Genomic DNA, 19,694 nt, shown 5'->3' with positions numbered 1-19,694 from the left:
CAGGAGCAAAAATGATTGTTCAAACCAGTTACCTTCCGATCACTTTCGTCCCCAGAGCCATTCTCACTATCGCTGTCAGTCACCCGCTCCTTACACTTGAGGTCTATGGAACTGCTAGGATAAGGGTCCTCTGTGGAAAAGAGAAACACACTACAGCTACACTTGACAATCCTTGCAATTTATAATACAATCAAGTCAGATGCACTTAGGGTCTGAATCAGCTCTTAATGCCACCGGATCTTTATGATCAAAACATGAAAGTGGTCAAAAACTGGACACAATTAAGCTAAATCGTACTAATTCCACATGCATTTGCTGGAAATGTACAAAGCGGGCCAGTGGCACAGGAAGCAGTGTGCTATCTATCCATGTTAAAAAAATCGAATCTAACATTCGGTTTCATGGCAGAGTAGATTTGATTTCTCACCAATGACATCATCATCTCCCTCCTCCTCACAGATGACCATGCGCTCCTCGTCGCTGGTCATGTCCTCGCTGACCCCCCTCTGGGACTGTGACAGGGGCGGGGCATGACTTGGAAACTGACTGCCACCATCCCCACACATCTGGAAAAAAAAAAAGAGATTTTGTAGCAAAGACGCCTTTGAAACAAGTGATTACTCATTGGTTTGTTTTATAATTTGTATATGCCTGCAGTGTCAAAGTATCTTCTCATTAAATGCAAATGTTAAGTATGAAAAATGCCGTTTTATCGTAGAAAAATGCCTTGAATTCAACTGATAAAAATATCAAACTGTAAATAATAATTAATGTTTGTGAAATGCATTTATCTGCCTGGGCAAAAAACTGTGCTCCTCTCTTACCTGTGCCAGTTCTGCCAGGGCCTGAGTATTCCCCCTGTCACTCCGCTCCAGGCTGTGCATGGCACTTTGAGAGAAGGCTCGGGGACGGGTAAGTTGGCCCACATGACCTTCTCCTGTGGTCCTCTCAGACACGCCTGCCAGACCTGGACCAACTCCCTTTAGCTCCACAGAATGGGGCTCTATCAGGGGGCAAAAGGGGGTTTGTTAAAGGACTTGAAAGGATAAAAACAAAGTAAGTGACATGTTACAAACACATTTATGTTGTATATTGTGAAATCTGAGTGAAACCTAACCTGTGGACTCAGACATGCTCCTCTCTCTGATGTCTTTGCCCCCTGGCACCCCACGGCCCTCTGAGCTGGACTTCTTCCTGTCTTTGTTACACCACTTCCAGTCCGGGTGAGCCTTAAAGTGGGCCTCTTTTACCTGGGAACAGGATTATAGACAAGAGGGAGGAATGAAGTAAGAAAATATATATGGTATATATATATATATATAAAACTTAATTATAATAAGCAATTAAGCTTGTGTTCTGGCTCCTAAAGTCAGGTTGTTCATGCCCATGTGAACCCTGACGATAATTTATGATCATGCATCAAGAATTCTGAAACTGTAGGTCAAACTTCTTAAATGTTGTGTTTTTTTTATCTGTAAATGCATCTGTGTACCTGGAAGGCCAAATCATGGTACTTTTGTTTCTCCTTTGGTCCAAGAGCATACCACCACTCCCCCAGAATCTTGCTGACTGTCCTGTTGTCCTGGTTTGGGTGCCGCTGGTGCACCAACGCTCGATGGCGCTTACTGAAAATCATAAATGCATTCATTGGTCGCCGGATGTGGTCCTTCTCCCTCTGAAAGATTAAGCGAGAAAGATTAGTAAATGGAACACCTAGAATTGTGAAGTTGATGATGGGAGCAGTGAAAAGACTACCTTTCCAGGGCTGCTCTTATCTCCATCTTTGGGCAGCGCACTGAGGGACTGAGTGCGTCTCTTCACTGGTGATATAGAGATGGGCGGCTCTGGTACAACTCCTGGGAGGAAGCTGAAAGGAGACAAAAACAGCCCTCTGTTTGTTATCTTTATTAGATATTTCCCTTGAAGACAATACGTGCCCACGCTTAAGTACTACTTTCTCTTCCCCTCTTTAATATTTAAAACTGGGACATTTTGTACTTTGTAACCAGTATTATTTATCTTAGAACTGCAAGTATATCAGATGTAGACACAGAGCACAAGCAGTTCATCTCTCATGAGATACATCAGCAGATTCAGCAGCTAGCTCATCCATTTCAATGGCTGACAGCCTGGCTACTGCCTTTCATATAGTGATAGAGCCCAGAGATGGAATGCTTTTGTTCCCATCTGCTTTGTTCTGGCAGTGAGCTCTTCTGCCCAAATTAGCGCAAGGATACAGAAAATATCACACTCCCATACTGTATGTGTGGGTACACAGAACCACACAGAAGATTACTGTGAGGGCTGACTTGAACAAATACATAACCCCTTTTTTAAGATTGGGTTGTATATACAGTGTGTGTCTTTATGTGTCTATGTAACATCAAAGGTTTATTCATAAAATCCCAGTAAAAAAGAATAAGAAAACCACTTACGGGTCATCCACATCACTCTCTGTCTCGCTGTCAGGCCTCTCCCTCTCTGCATCTCCTTTCTCCTTCTCTGGAGGCAGTTCATCAGAAGAGGGGGGAGGCCGGGATGGAGGACCTCTCTCTATGGTGGGAGGCGCCTCTGTAGGCTGCTGTGGCAGCGCTGCCACCGCCTGACACTCTGAGGAAGAACAACAAAGAGATGCATGTTTGGGCAAAGTAAACACTATATGGTAATCAAAACAATGTTCAAATCCAAAGGAAAATGACATGAAAACTGGTGATAATACATTTTTCTACAACCATTTGGTCAAACATAAATGTATTGAGTACCTGTCTTCAGACTGGCTGCTTGGGGGTAGTTGACCGGGTGCTGGCCCTCCCCTTGCTGAGAAGTAGCATCTGATTGAGTCGGTGCCAGGAAAGGGACCAATGAATGCCAGGGGAAGACTGGAACTGACCGGGGCTCTACGTTGGTCCATACTGCAGAGAAAAACAGCGTTGTTTATTACAGCCACCACCATCTGATGGTCAGCGCTTTATAAAATGCCTCCCTGCTCAGAAATCACTTTCAAAAGAGCTAGGCCTTCTTGCAATCAGATTACCAAGATGCTATTTCCTTATTTAAAGGGAATCAGGGCCCTCGTGAAACACAGCATTCCTAGTCCAATCATAACATCTAATAATCTTTTTTAATGTTTTTATGTTTTTGGAGTGATAGAGAATATTAGTATCAGTACTGCCACAGTAGCCCACCTCCAGCCACTTAACTGGTTAAATCACTCCAACAACAACAGATCTACCAAAGGACTCTCTGTTCTCAATAACAGGCTGGGTGGTGAACAGAAGCTGGTACAATCTGAACCCCCACAAAAAAGTAAGTGACTGTATAAATCATATCATCTCCATTACTGTAACAGACCTTTTAATTAGGAGGATTTTTTAAAGTAACAAAAGCTTCCTCCGGTAAGCTATTAAAATATGATCTGTCCCTAATTATCTAAACATCTTTGTTGCATTAGGCTAAAAGTAAACAATATTGAAATACTGCTGTATGAAACAGAAAAAGAACATTATATTCTCATACAAACTGTAAGATAAATGACATGGACTAACCAAACATGCTTAGTCCTTGGCGGAGATACTGAGGATTCTCTGATGAGAACATGGTTGAATCAAATCCTTGTTGTTTCTCCCAAAAAAGAATAATGTGTCCTTTTTAAAAAAAATCTCTCTTCTAAAAACACACAGAAATCCAGCTAAAGAAACATCTTTAATCCGAAGTCTGGAGCTGACAAGTGCCCGGTGGTGTCTGTTTCATCCCTTCAGGTCGCGGTCATCATTCACAATAATAACTGCATCATTATCCTGCATCATAGTGAGTTGAAGATATGATTTGAGAGGGAACCTTCTTTCAGTTCCAATGCGAGTACAAATGAAATATATCTGTCAGGTGGAGTCCATCCCTCCCGATCGCATATCTAATAAAGGGCATGTAGCAATCAAACATCAGTGGACAAAATGTACTACAAACGATTACGATACAAAACACAACTCAAGTCAATGTTGCACCAATGCAACAGTGTATTGACTTATCACTGAAACGACGACTGTGATCGAAAGCCAGGTTCCTCCTCCCTTTGGTCTAATTACCCCCGATGCCCTCTCTCCCTGTTTGTTTACATTAGTACAGCAGCTCGGTCATGAAGGGGTTAACAAGGCCTCTACACCCATCCACGGCCTGGATTAAAACATCCGCCAGGGAACTGCGCAGTCTTCCTGGGCCATGTAAAACCTTCCTCTGCGTTACAATACGAATCCACACAGGTGTGTTTGACAGCTATTAAGAGCCACAACAATCCCACACTCCACCCCAACCCACCCCCCGGGGTGACACAGACAACTGTGTGCTGCTGTGAGAGGGTTTCCAATCGATCAGGACAAGCAAACACTGCAACAAGCTGAGTCTGGACGACCAGAGCTGGAACAACGTCGAAAACAAACTTATTGTGGAATGATCTTATTGTTCACGTGTGAGCCACTCAGCCACACGACGACTTTAATACTTGTTGATTCGTATAATAAACCAGCAGAGATGTGATTTTTTTAGTCACCTCTTGTAACAACAACAGCCTCGTGTGCACTGCTCCAAACTGGACCAACCTCTCGGGAACGCCCCTGGTCGAGCACCCGCCGTTCACACAGAGGCAGAAGACACGCAATTGTTCTCATTTCTCAACTACAAAAGGCGAACTGTAGATATGACTTTTTTAAGGAACTTTTTCCAATTTCCTGCAGCCAGACTCTTACAGTGCACCTGTGTTAACCTGACAGTTCACTTCACACCTTGCAAACATCCCCAAATCGGATCTAAAAAACAGATTCGTATTGACAGCAAGCAGCTTCGAGGTGATCCGTGTTTACTCTGCGTTTAGCACATGTCGGTGGCTGTGGATCTGGTGCATTCATCCATCACCCGGTGCTCTCGTGCCCCGCTGTCCATCAGCTGGTATATCAACACCACCCTGTCCCCCCCACCCCCTCGTCCACGCTCCTTCCTGGTCTCTGTGGAGTCCTGAATCTACCACCTTGGACAATCTGGACACAGCCTTGACGTTAGCTAGCAACTGATGAGTCTACACCACGATGGGAGCCTCCACTGCGAGGGCTGCTGGCGTCAATGGGTGAGGAGAAAAGGGGGACACATCGCCTTCTCCTCTTCTTTGGTTGGAGGTGGTCCCCGGTGTTTGGAGAGAGAGGAGGAGGAGGAGGAGGAGGTGGGGTTGAGCTTCACGATGCAGCAGCACTGGGTCAAAGCCGTCGGTGGTGTCCGTCCGTCTGCAGCAGGTTAGCTATAGCCACTTCGCGAGGACGACATGGGCGCGCGCGCACCGTCCGGTTCGCTCCAATACTCGTGGTTGTGAGTGTTGTTTTGGTCCCCGCACGTCCTCGTATCGCATCTCTCCGGCTCCTAAACCGAGATTACTCCCTTTCTGTTAGCCTCGTTCTCTCGCCCTTTCTTTCTCTCTTTCCCTCCCTCTTCCTCTTGTTGTAAACTAGGCTGCTTGCACCCCCACCCCCCCCTGTAGTCGCCCCCTCCTCCCTCCCCGTCCTGTCAACCTCGCCCAGCCTTGTCCCGCCTCTCTCTGCGCGTTCCGCTCTGCTATTGGTCGAGGCAGCCACCTGTCATCGCCGCGCCGCGACCCCTGATTGGTCAGAATGTGCGCTGGAATGCCAGTCATATGCAAATTCCACCCGGCTTTACGACCAACGGCTCAACTTACCACACGAACTGAACTTTACCTAAATATACAATACCAATAAAAACACCACCTGTAATATAGTTCCTTTGTATTTATATGGGAACACTATGTGGCGTTTAAGTTATTAATAAAAATGTATATCTTTATTTATTTCAGTAAGCCCACCCTTCGCTAATGTCATTGGTGCACGAGTCGTAGTAAATCTTGACTGATGCGTGTAACAACCAATCAGAAGCCGACATTCAGATGTAGGCCAACCAATGGCTTAACAGAAGTTAGACAAGAGCCCTCCCCCTTACAAATTCTCAGCAGAAGCTGTAATACCCATAAAGACCACCCGGTGAAAGGAAGCGCTAGTGAGCTATCTACTGTTTACTTTCCAGGCTCCTTTTTGTCTTTTTATGCAGTCTGCACAGGGGGTGGAGGGCTCTGGGGTCAAGATGACAACGCACTTATGAGTATGCAGTCATTCTGCTAGCTTTTAGTGTGTTTTTAAGTTATTCCAGGCAAACACAAATGCTGACTGTATTATAAATCAGCAATTTTCACTTAGGAAAGGTAATTTCTCTGGCAACTCTACTTGCTTTTGGGAGTACAGCTAACAGCTGAGAGACAAATGATGTAATTTTCCACCATAAAAAGCCTTTTTCAAATCCCCAAACATTTTTTTTTCCATCTCTCCATCATGCAAATGTGCCTCCTCCAGACATAACTTTAAATGTTCTGATGCAACACTCGCTGGGACAGGGAGAGACAGGGAGAAAAAGAGAGAGAAGAGAGTTGAAAACAGGAGAGTAGGGGTGGTTAGAAAGAGAGGGGAAAAGGGTGGAGAGGACCAGAGTGTAAAAATAGACTGAGAGTCATTTTCAGCAGGAGAGGCAGGGAGGGAGAGAGGCACGGAGGAGGTTGGGTGGGTGGAGAGAAAACAACTTGTGAAAACAGAACTTCTCTTAAAGGGAGGAAGGGCGTGGGGGGCCAGAGATGGGGGAGGCAAAGGCAAAGGATTTTCAAAATACCTATAGTTACAACACAGCTACCCCAGAAAGGAAGAAGACTTGTTGTTTTTCCCATCATACTGTATAAGTTTAGAAGTCATGCTTAGTTTAGCTAATCTATCTATCAGATAAATACAATACTGGGAGGGACTGAATTGCAAGCCAGTCAGCTCATCAGGAGCTTGGTAACTGACCAATAAGGCTGTAAGAGCCGCTGGCAGCAGCTGTCTTCAGTTGTAAAAAGGTTAACCCTCTCAGTCCTCAGTTTCATTTCTCTAAATGATAAACACTGATAGATCTAAATGTGGATCTGTGCAACCATACAAGACAATATAAATAGTATGCCTTTAAAAAAAAAAAGAAAAAAGAAGGACATTAGCAGTGTAACTTAGCTCCTTTGGCTGTATTTTTTCAGGCCATTATTAGTAAAGCATCTTGTGTCATGTAAAAATATGGGATGACTGTACTTCTTTTAAGACTGGGGGTTTCCAGACTGGGTCAAACGAGTAGGCATTAGAGAGACAGAGAGAGAGAGAGAGAGATTAAGGGTTATCAACTGCACCAAGCTCTCAATAAGTCAACCCGGCAAACAATACGTGCAAAGTGGAGGGAGTTGGTAAGCTTTGCTCTATGAGTGAAAGGAGAAGAGGGTGAATGTAGGGGTGGAGATGAGGGATTACTGTGGACTGCTTAGTGGTTACAACCCTGGGCAAACAATACAAGCCCTTGGTAATGAACCTCATCTAACCAATTATTCGTAGCAGAGTAAGCAGTTGTTCCTTTGGCCTGGTTTGTATAGGCCTACATTCTTGATAGATTTACAACAAAATACTGCAAATAAACTTTGTGTAAAAGTCATCTTTTTCTCACTTCAGAGGTAATTTCGATTATTGTTCAGCAGCTATTTGGGCACTAAAGATTGATGATGAGGTAGTCTGTTGACTGCGTGCATGTAAAGTTTCACAGAGGAGGTGAGGTAGATATGAGATGATGGTGAGAAACCACAGAGTTCTAGGCCTTAGTCATATATAAGAGATAATCGGTGAAGAGTAAGAGAGGAAGGTGTGAAAAAACAGTGGAGAAATTCCCCTTCAGCAGAGCTCAGCTATCTCTCCCTGCTGCAGTGCAATATCTGTGTAGGTGTACGGCGGCTTTCATAGGCTGTCTCCTCTAACAGGCATTATGCTTTTAATGTGCATATGTATGTATGTATGTGTCTCTACCCCCCCCCCCCAATTACATCTGTCAAACGCCACGTGACCTCACACGAGAAACTTTTCCTCCTCCTCTCCACCTACGCTGACACCGTGCAGGCGGAGCGTCGCCTTCGCTCGCTCTCCCATCCCATCTCTCTCCCATCCCATCTCTCTCCTCCCTTAATTCATCTTCCACCCCTGTGCTCTATGTCTCTCCCTCCCACAGCCCTCCGTCCAATTATAACTCGATTCACCGATCCTTTGCAGTTACCATGGCAACAGCTATGTTGGGCACAGGTCCCCGTGTCACTCGTGGTCAACAGTCTGCCACTGACCATCACCATCTAGTGCATCAAAGTTAAGTTAAGCAATCATTTGTTACATGGCTTTTTGGACACATAGAGGGATGGCTCTGTGGGACACAAACATGAGATTTCTTTTTTTTTTTTATGAGACCGGACTTGATCATGGGTTTGCTCTAGTTTCAGTAAAAAAAAAAAAAAAACAACAAGGGCTACTCTTTATTTTGTTCAATGTTGCAAAGGGAAGACTGTGACGCTGAGTATTGAGAAGAGTAATGGCAATTACCGGGAACTGAATAGAATTCATCACCCACAAAACACAAACACACACTCTGTGGTTTCACATGAAGATTCTCTGTAAAGAAGATTCTCTGTAAAGAAGATTCTCTGTAAAGAAGAGTCTCTGTAAAGAAGAGTCTCTGTAAGGAAGAGTCTCTGTAAAGAAGATTCTCTGTAAAGAAGAGTCTCTGCTAAGAAGATTCTCTGCTAAGAAGAGTCTCTGCTAAGAAGATTCTCTTCTGAGATACAAAGCGTTTTGGCTCGTGACCCCTTACAAAAAAAAGCAGTGTTCATTGTTACATGTTTCACAAATACATGAGTAGTAGCAGCAAATCCATCAAAGAACATTCTCTTCTTAGCAGAGAATAATCAGAATTTGGGGGAAATACATGAAAGGCAAACTTCTGACCAGTGTTTGCAGACCCAGATTCCTTCATTCACTTTGTGAAAGGTAATTGTAATGTTTGTGTTTGGCCATCTGGGGGCAGTACTGGCCTGCAGATAAATGGCCAATAGACGGGCAGCAGCAGAAAACCAGTAAAAAAAAGACTGTGGAGCCAGAGATGCAAGGAAAGGAGAGGAGGAGAGTGGGATGAAGGAAAGAAAAAAGACATTCCTGTGCTAAATGAAAACTCCTCTCATTCCAGACTTATGAATGTGAGGAACACATGAAGCCTGTGATCTCCTGAGAACAACGAATGTGGGTTCAACTGAGATCCTGAAGAAGCAAATCAGAATTTTGGTCTAACTTTACATGCATGAAGTCAAAGTCCTGGAGCCAGCTCAGACTAAAGCCACTGCACCAGTGCATTTTGAGAATCTCCCCAAAGTATGCTTCGCCCACTAGGAAAAAGGATTATCGTTGCACATGACTTTTGTGGTAAGTCTTGAGGGCTTCCCATGTGCTCTGGTGCCAGTCTAGATGGCTGTGTGATCCAGATGTGGTTGTTGCCATGGCCAGGGAGGATATGCAGGGCTTTAAGCGTTACGTAAAGCAGGGGCGGGAGGGAGTGGGGATGTTATTCCCGGGTATCCGTATCCGGGTAGACCAGGATGAAGAGAGCAAAGTCGAGAGGAGGGGAAAGCGAAAAACACTGCAGTGCGATGGAGCGAAGGGTTAAAACAAATGTGTCATAAATTTTTAGAATGAAAAATAAAAAAAAATGAGACGGAAAGGAAAGCAAGAGGGCAAAGGAACATTTTTTTTTTTATCTGAATGCAAAATCACAGCGCGAAAAAGTGTATTTGTACTGAATGGAGTGTGACATGTTTACTCAGTGTTGCACAAACACTGCGTTTGTTCATGTGTGAGCGACAAAGACAGAGATAGAGAATTATGCACACTTAACGATTTACAATGGCTTTATAGTTATTTTAAACTATTGACATATAATATTGAAACATATCTCATACAACATTCATTAAAGATGCTAAAAGTACCCAATAAAAGATTTTCTGTTTAAGAAACAATGACGCTGATGATAATTATGCTCACAGACACAATCATGCAGCACAGTGTGTGAGAGGCCGAGCAGTTTCAGTACGTGGTCGAACTGAGAAATCTGGTGTTTCTGTTGAAACCGAAATTTGGATACAAGAGAACATAAACGCACGACTCATGTGAGACCTTTAAAGCAACAAAGTCATCTAGGTGCTCTCTATAAGAAGGACACCATGCACCATGCTTTTCCTCACCTCCCACACTTTTGATGGATGTTGACACTCAAGAATGCTACAAAAGTCAAATATTTTCTAAATAAAATTCTTAGAATAAGGGTTGTAATTTTCCAAATAACAGAAAACAGGAGTAGGAGTGAAAATGTGTGTTGTAAATGTAAAATATGTTTGACCTGGAACACTTGACTCACTGCCTAAATAATTTAGAGGGTAACTCAGATTTTCCAGCATCGTCTCTGTTGACTGAAAAAGCCAAAGACGGACTAAAAGAGGAGCCACCAATAATAACTAAATGTTGGTGTGTAAACACATGTGAGCATGGTGAGGTTCCTCCTCTCTGAGTGAAAAGTGATACAAGAACACAAACCCTATAACCCCACCCCCACACCCACACAAACACACTATAACACACACACACACACACACACACACACACACACACACACACACACACACACACACACACACACACACACACACACACACACACACACACAGGGCTGCCATTTCTAATTGCGAATATTCTGTGTTATGTACTGGCTACATCAGTGTGATGTTTGCTTTGTTGCCATGGCAACAGACATTTGGCGCTCACACATCATATCCGGTGCTCAATGATTGACGCTTGGTTACTCTGTCTCACACACACACACACACACACACACACACACACACACACACACACACACACACACACACACACACACACACACACACACACACACACACACACACACACACACACACACACACACACACACACACACACACTGCATGCAACACACACACGTGACACCATAAAAAAACGGTCTTATCCTTCACCTTGTCGCTTTTTCTGCCTTGTTCCCTAAACAGTTTTGTTTTTTTACAGGAAGTTACAGGGACGCTTGATCCCGTTTGAAGACCTTTGATTTACTGACTCATTAGCACGTTTTATTTCGGAAAGCAAATAAATACACACACTGAGATGAGAACATAAGCACGCTTTGTCTTAAAAGTGTGTGACAGTGTTAGTTGTAGGAGCTTAACTGTTCGAGGGGATTGATGCCTTATATAAACTCATATAAATAAATAAATATAAATGTGTATGTGCAGGATTATAAAGTATGTAACATTGAAGAGTACTTATCTAAAAACTGTATGACATTCATACAACTGCTCCCTTCATCTTAAGTATTGGGGTCTCTTTTCCTTCTCACACATTAAATCAACACTTTTTATAAGATTCTTAAACTATTAGAACTGAACTGGTTTGCTTAAAATATTGTCCTTTTTATTAACTGCCAGATATCTCACAGTGATTTAATTCACTCCTGATGAAATGAAAGTTCCTTCCTGACCACAGGCGCATAGTACTGAACATTTAGTTTGCACATTTGATTTATTCTTCTAATTGTTCGGTTTAATTAAAAGGCCTGGTTTATCCTAGAGTTCTCCCTATCCATGAATAAGTGTAATGTGCCTCTATTGATAACTCATATAGGATCATTTTAAACAATCTGGGTTTCATTGCTTTCACCCTCACATGAATATAATTCTGTCCAATATCAAATGTGGCAAATTTTAGACATAAATATAAATGATAATATTTAAACTGATCTGATATATATTACGGATAAACAAATATACACGTATTTAATACGCAAATGTAATTCAAGATCAAGAAGTGTCAGCATTATTTCTCCAGAGGGTTTACAGTAACAATTTTTTTTTTTTTTTGGTTAAACAATTCCAAATTACTTCAGGGAATAAACAATTGCCAAGAATTGTATAATAAAATATTAATAATTAAGATGATTTGGAAAAACGCTAAATTAACCTTTAAAAGAAAATATACTGTTTATCATTTGCTCATATTTCATAAGCTGTTAAGAATACACTAACACTTACAAACTGGCATGTCACAAACACAACACACGTGTGATTGCACACAAACAGGCGCACGGCCGTTTCCTACTTCCCTCATATTTCACACTCTCCTACGACCATATGCAAAAGCTCACGCACCCTTTCCAACTCTACAGAAAACACCCACATGTGCTCCCTGCTCGAAGATCTTCTAAATAAACGCACACGCACACAGGCAAGCGTGCATGCACACACAAAGGGACGCTATTCATTCATTCAGCCTCCTTTCAGCTGCAGGAAAAAAAGGGATCAGAGGAGGGACCGTACACTCAAAATGACAGCGTTCCCTTTCCTGTCCACTTCTCTGTCACACTCGTGACACGTCCACACAGTAATCAGTACATACACACTGAGGGCAAAGGGCACTGGTGAAGTGAATAGCACTAACTGATACATTATGTTGTAGGATCTTATTTTACGCTGATGGTGAATAACGCTTATACACTCGAACACTTCAGTACAGTGTTTCCCCCACATAGGAGTCGAGAAACGTATTTTCTCACATACCCACTCGATACACCGAAACTTACAACATATATCCTACATTCACACACGCACATTTAGAATCAACCCACCCTCAGCTTTAGAGGCCAAGAACAAAGCCCACACCTTGTTTCACTATGTTGTTACATGAGTCACTAATAAACAAACAAACACATGGACTTACACACAGCCAGAGCATGGGGAAATACTTTGCAGTGAGTAAGAAGATAGTATTCGCTAGGTATAGGATGCGCGTACACACACACACACACACACACACACACATATGTATAATAAGCATGTTGGCCAGACATTTTCTAGAATTTAACAACTCCAAGATATGCACATAACTGCTGTTAAATCCTCCATCTTCGTCTTTATTCATCTAGGCTGTCGTCCTCTGAGGCATTCCTCATTCTCTTTCTAATCCTCTTTTTTTCCCTCTCTTTAAAACACAAAATCAAAAACAAGTTGACGAAAACTGGCCTACATACATGTAGCCCACACGCTCCATAACAACTTTTGCTTTCGTTGTGAATTGTTAATTTCTTGCTTAGAACTGACGGATTCAAAGCGGGGAACAGCCACACTTCTTCACTCTTCTATTTATTTATTATTCTTCAGATTCTTATAGAACTTCCCCCGTTCCTTTCCTTTATAAATCCACGCATTGTCTAGTCTGTATAGTGCAGGTATGATTGCCACCACTCAGCCACAAAGTTTTTGTCTATAATGACTTGGAATATAAGAGCTGCTCTCCAATATCAAGCTAATCCCAATAAAAAAACACCTCTTTTCTTTGCACTCTCTCTTTCACACACACACTCTTGCACCGGGGTGATGTGACCCGGTTTATCATTCACTTTTAATACTTTGATCATCATGAGTGAATATTTCTTTATCTAAATCTGATTTAGTTGGTTAATTAGTTTTGAAATAGTTGGCTGGTATTTGATAAAAATATATAGGGGGAAACAAATAACTAAGCAAGGTTCTTTTTATCTAATATTTAATTTAACATAAAAACTGTCCTTTTAAAATTAAGGCCTCAATAAATATCCCTCTCTTGCAACCATGTTTGTGTGTGTGTGTGTGTGTGTGTGTGTGTGTGTGTGTGTGTGTGTGTGTGTGTGTGTGTGTGTGTGTGTGTGTGTGTGTGTGTGTGTGTGTGTGTGTGTCTGTGTGTGCACATAATAAAAGTAAAGCTACATCTACACTGAATTTGCCTAGTCTTCTCTTTATTTTAATATGTATGCCCCTTGCTGTAGCTGTGCCTGAATACACATTAATAAACAGATTTTTTTTACAGTTACTCCTCTGGTATTTTTCTAAAGACGTATAGCTGCACTGTCACTGCATTTCTCTGTGGAGTCTCAGCTCCTGAGTGTATGAATACTATTACTATTACAACGCAAAATGCTGGTTAACCTACAAGTCCAAAGCCTGTAAAGTGAGCTTCTCCTCAGTCCGGTGTGAGTCGACAGTGTGTGTGTGTGTGTGTGTGTGTGTGTGTCAGTAGTTGACACTTCAGAGCATGACAGCCACTGAAAACGATATCCTTTTAAAAAGGTACGAGACAGGTCTAATAACAATTAAATTCAGTGAAATACTCGATGGTAATTAAATTGTTAACACAAAAAAAAACAGAGAGCTCCCGACTCTTTATACCACACATCTGGGGATGTTGCAGAAAATATTTCCCATGAGGCTGTTAGGTTTGGAAAAATATTTGGAGTCATTAAGAATTTAAAAGAGGCGAATATTTTCCTTCATTCTTCATTTGTATGTACAGAGCTGCAATTGAGTATGCCATGTAGAAATGAAGTTTGCATTGAGTGATATTTCAAATATTGAACTAAAACTGTGACAGAAAGTCTTCTTTCTGTGAATTGTGTGCAATTATTGTTCTTCTTCTTTACAAATAGGTACACTATACATTACAATTTTCAACACATTATGCATAGTTAATGTTATTATTTTCTCATTGACAAGATATATTTTCTGTCAAGTTTTGCCTTTTTTGTCATTCTTTTGGAATAAAGACACTTAACATATTTATCATGTGAGTATTTCTGAAGATGCACAGAATAATTTATTTAATATGCTTATTCCAAATATATCCTGTTTTCTAACTGCAGCCCGATTCACAAATTGCGACCAAAACCTTTATAGTCTCCAAATTTTCTCATAATTCATAAAAGTCACCGACCTCCCACACAAAATACACCCACACGTATGCATCAATCCTCACCTGTGCCAGGACGTCCCATTATGATGTCCTTTCTTGGAGCGGGGTGCAGGCTTTCGGCCGGGAGGATCAGTGGCAGCAGAGCGGTGGGAGAAGGGTGACATGGAACTGGCTGCTGGACCTCACCCCCAAACCCTGTCCCCCTGCTGTCCTCTCGTTCCACAGAGCTGTCCGTGCTACTCGGAGCGGGAGCCGTGACTGTTGTGCTGACGGTAACTGACAGGGCCTGCAGGGCGGAGGCCTGGGTGTCAGTGGTGGGCAGGGAGGACGGTGTTGGGGACACAAGCACTAAAGTTTGAGCCGGGCTCCGCAAGAGGACGGTGCCATTGGGAACTGTGGCTGCAGCAGCGTTGATGGGGACGGGAACCTGGAGGCCTGAAACTGGCTGAGGTGTGAGGGGGGCTAAGCCGATGTCTTTAGATGAGGTTTTATCTGTCCCTCCTTCGTTTCCACCTCCTCCTCCTCCTCCTCCTCCTCCTCTTCCTAAGGGACACTCTGTAAATTTTGCCAGCGGTACTTCAGGATTCCTCACAATGACAGGGGAGTCCCGCAGGGCCTGCTGGGATACAGGGACCACACGACGAGGCCCTCCGTCGGGAGTGAGAGGGGAAGGTGGAGTTGGAGATACCAGCAAAGGAGGAGGGGAGACAGCAGCGGAGGACGGTGGCCTACTGGACGAGGGAGTGCTCACTCCTCTGGGTCGGGAGAAGGTGGGTGTGTGTGTGCGGGAATGTGAAGCTGGTGTCTGGGGGGAGAGCACCCTGAAAGAGTTGTTCAGGTCCCCCTGCTCCAGCTCCGTCTTGGGAGTGTAGTCGTGGTGGTGTGAGGGGAGGGGAGGTGGGGGAAGTGCGTCAGGCTTTCGTTTGCTGGGGCTCATGGGGACCGTAAACATCAGGTTGCTGTGGAAGGAGGGCTGCATACCTGAAGAGTGTCTCTCCCTCTCTCCCCCCCCAGCTGGGGTCGTTACTTTACTGCCCCCCGCCCCTCCTCCCCCTGTCCCGCTGGGCTGCCTGTGCCTCCGGGGTTGCAGGACCGGGGAGGCGGTAATCGGGGAGAAGTTGGCGGGCCTGAAGCCGAACAGCGGGGAAGGCGAGGGAGAGGGGGCGGGGGAGAAGGGCGACTGGTTGGAGATGGGAGAAAAGGAGGGGGTGCCGGAGCGGGAGCTCCCTAGTGACACGAGCATGGTGGCGGCCTCGCACTCGTCAAAGTCAAAGCGTGACGACAGGTCATGGGGGAGGAGGGAGGGGAGGACCAAGCGGGGTCTGGAGTCTCCTCTGCTACTGGTCTCACTGCTCTCCCTTGACGTGTCGTCCCACTCAAACTCACTGCTTGCTCTCCCCCGCAGGTCAGGGGTGACAGTCCCTGAGCTGCTGCCTCCCCCCCCTCCCCCTGTCGTCTCCATCTCTTTGGTCCTCATGGACAAGTGTCTTGAGCAGTATCCCCGCCGCTGAGACTCCTTCATACAGCCCTCCCTGGAGCAAAGCCTCCTCCACTGCTTACCATTAAACTTCTTACGGATGCCGTTAGGCGTGCACACCACATCGCCCTTCTTGTATTTCTGCTGAGCCAATGAGAGGGGAGTCCTGGAGCGAGAGGAGGTAGAGGAGGACCCCCCACCAGAAGTGGGAGTAGGGGTCTGAGTTGGAGTGGTCTTTGATGGAGGTAGGCTTGGTGTGGCGTTGTTAGTTTCAGACCCCAGTAAGGCAGGGGAACGGGTCGGCTGGGGACTGGCTAGGGTGGAGAGGTGTGGGGGTACCAGACCTTGCACCACAGAGAGGTGGGGCGAGGAAGGGGGGTAAGAACTGGACTTGGAGACGATGTTTCTGTGCTGAGAGGTCCCAGCATTGGTCTTGGGAGCGACAGTGAGGGCCATGTTGAAACGAGATACCTCCACGTCCTCCTCCGGGGTGTTTGGCTGCGTCTGTCTCTCTCTGGTGGAGTAGTTATCTCCGCAGTCGTTAACCGTGCTGTCAGCTACACCGGAAGTCACAGTGGAGGAATGGGATGGAGGATGTGCGTTTCCATAGGGATGCCCCCCGGCAACTGCGTCATGTGAAAAACCAGGGCCCAACATTGCCCCCCTCCCAGCACCCCCATCCCAATACTCAACTGGCACACTTCCCTCTCCACCTCCATCTCCTCCCTCCGCTCCCTCTCCTCCCTCTCCCTCTCCCGCTCTCGCTCTCTTTCCTGGGCCCTCCCACCGTCCAAATGTGTGACCTCCCATGGAGGGGTGAGCAGCCTCAGACTCTGTCGGGACACCCACACAGCCTGAGAGTTAGCATTAGCTTTCCTTTTCTCTTTCTCTTCCCCCCCATCTGCATCGTCCAGAGTCGCTCTGTCTTCACTCAGGAGCACCTGGTAAGGAAACGACACGCCTGGGTGGGGGTCCACCTGAGTGACAATCCCCTCTCTGTACAGCAGAGGACCCCCCTCCTCTCCACCAAAGGGCACGCACACTCGGGTCCTGACAGCCACAGGTGCCGTTCCAGGTGGGGGGGCATCCAAAATGAACTCCACCGTGCTCTCAGCCCCTGATGATGATGCCATCAAGGCTCCACTGTGGAAAGGGTATTTAACGAGGGTCTCCTCTCCTTGGAGCTGGACTTCTACAGTACCACCACCCACCCTACGCACCACCCCTGGTCTGAACACAGGCGATAAAAGGCATGAGTCAATCTCCTTAACCCCTCCGTCCCCTGCAGCCCCACCCCCACTCTCTAAGGGCCTCTTTATCTGGCGGGCGAGAACTCTCTGGTTTTTCATGCCTTTGGCCAGAGCCTCAGCTAGTCCCTCTGAAAGCCTGGCCTCTTTATGGTGCGAGTTGTGGAGAAGAGCCGGGTGGCGGTGGTTCTTTTGATGGAGGCTTGGTCCTGTTGCCTCCATCCCGTCCAGGTCAGCTGAGTGCTCACTCGCAGTGTCAGTGGACGAGGAGCGCACTGAGCTCGGGGCCCCCTCTGACTCATTCTCCCCAGAGTGGGAATCTTTGTCCTGCGATTCTGCTGTCCTGAGGGTTTTATCCTCCGTGGAAACAAAATGGTTTGCTCCTGGAGCTTTACTATCCACAGTTAGCACTGATGGCTGATTACCTGAGCAATTATTACTTCTACTATTACTGCTATTGATAAAAGTATTATGGCTACCAGCACTTCGGTCAGTCATGTTGTTAATACCACTTGTAGTGTTACTTTTAGTACTACTATTTATGCTAAATTGAATGCTTTTACTAATATTGTTACTACTCTGGAAATTATTGTTGGGTGTATTCAAACTATCGCTGATTCTGCTGTGAATATTGCAGTAACTGTTGTGTATGAGTGCAGGGCTGGAGGTAGGAATGGTAGTCAGGTTACTTGCATTGTTTGCAAAGTGCTCGTATGTGTATTTCTTCTTGGGCACACGAGCCTTAAATGTGGCTGTTTTCCTACTAGAGACTGAGCCTAGACTGGGGCCGTGATTGGTGGCCAGAGGGGGCGTGGCTGTGGAGAGTGGCGTTGGGGTAGAGGTAGGAAATGCTACAGGCTCAGTGGACACTGCCTTATTTCCATTCGTGCCCACTACCTTTTCCTTTTCTGGCATTTCTTCTGCCTTCTTTTCTTCCCTCTCAACTGACTCCACAGGTTTCCTCAGCTCAGCAGACTCCTCCCTCGTGGCGGTTTTGCTGTTTGTGATCGGTTCTTCGTTGGAGTTGGCGGCTGCAGGCGAGATCTGTTTGCGTGTGGGAGTGCTCGGTGTGTGCTGTGTTGTTTTGACGAGTGTTTCCCTCTTGACTCTTTTGGGGTCTTTCTCTTGAAGGGGCTGAGATCCCCCTCTCCTTCTCCCCCCTCTACCTCTGGTTAACGGGGAGAACGCCCTCTGTGTTTCTTTAATGGTCTCATCTCTTCTTCACCGTTCACAAAGTGCAGAGTTTGTGGCGCCCCTCTTTGTTTCACTTCTAAGGCACTCCTTTATCTTTGTCTTTCTCTGTTGTCCCCTGTCCTTCTGGTCCTCTGTATAGCAAGCTGGAGAGGAAGAGGGAGACACAGAAGACAGGTGGTCATTTATTATCTTCGTAATCAAAAATTGCTGAGAATAAAAGTGACGTCATATCTGGAAGTGTGCTACACTGCACTAGCTATCACATTGGCTAAAAATCTGACGTATGCTCTCATTCACCATCCATGTCTTCCCCGATCGACAAATGTGTGCATGCAAGCGTGTCTGTGTGTGCTTGTCTATAAGTGCCAGTTTGTATACTTGAAACATAAAATCTTAATTCCAACATTTGCTATCTACCATTTTAAAACCAGACAGCAACATCTTAAAAATGACTACTTCATTAAAACAAAGGACATCATTGTTTTTCTTATAAAAATCCATATTCTTTACCTTATCACATTTAGCTTAATACTAAATAATAAATAAAGAGTGGAATAATAGACATTTATGTGAAATCACTTAGTGGGTTAGTTTACTTTCTTAAATAAAGGTTCAGTAAAAAAATTAAAAAATGATCAAGGCAAAAGAAAGAAAGGTAAAAAAAAACATCCAAGGTCACTCACTTCAATTTGTCTTTTCTCATGTATCAAACTATCTGCCTTTAATGGGGATATATTTCTTTAATTTAAAATGCATGCAGAGAGAAAAATGATTTTCTCTCGACACACACACACACACACACACACACACACACACACACACACACACACACACACACACACACACACACACACACACACACACACACACACACACACACACACACACACACACACACACACACACACACACACACACACACACACACACACTTGCATCCCTCCACTGTACTCCCTCCAGCAACTTCGACATGCGACAGGGTGGCTTTCTCACGCTATGCATTACAGACCAGATTCTCCGTGTTCAACGTCGGATCGCAACCACAAAACAGCATTT

The 19,694-nt window shown here is 44.9% G+C and overlaps 1 protein-coding gene across 1 annotated transcript in view; it reads right to left on the bottom strand.

Moving 5' to 3' along the window:
- The window catches only part of cicb (capicua transcriptional repressor b), a 30,501-nt gene extending 11,756 nt beyond the window's left edge, over nucleotides 1–18,745 (bottom strand). Inside the window, 11 exon segments of the mRNA XM_054621564.1 lie at nucleotides 33–130; nucleotides 428–566; nucleotides 825–1,003; nucleotides 1,118–1,250; nucleotides 1,493–1,675; nucleotides 1,756–1,867; nucleotides 2,436–2,610; nucleotides 2,763–2,912; nucleotides 14,784–16,856; nucleotides 16,859–18,625; nucleotides 18,628–18,745. Coding sequence (XP_054477539.1) covers nucleotides 33–130; nucleotides 428–566; nucleotides 825–1,003; nucleotides 1,118–1,250; nucleotides 1,493–1,675; nucleotides 1,756–1,867; nucleotides 2,436–2,610; nucleotides 2,763–2,912; nucleotides 14,784–16,856; nucleotides 16,859–18,625; nucleotides 18,628–18,658 — 5,040 coding nt within the window. The 5' untranslated portion in view covers nucleotides 18,659–18,745.
- Nucleotides 18,746–19,694: the final 949 nt, after the last annotated feature.

Source organism: Anoplopoma fimbria, chromosome 20 (genome assembly GCF_027596085.1).
Source record: "Anoplopoma fimbria isolate UVic2021 breed Golden Eagle Sablefish chromosome 20, Afim_UVic_2022, whole genome shotgun sequence".
In the NCBI taxonomy this organism is placed as follows: Eukaryota; Metazoa; Chordata; class Actinopteri; order Perciformes; family Anoplopomatidae; genus Anoplopoma; species Anoplopoma fimbria.
Note: the sequence above shows the minus strand (reverse complement) of the source record. Positions and strands in the feature narration are given on the sequence as shown.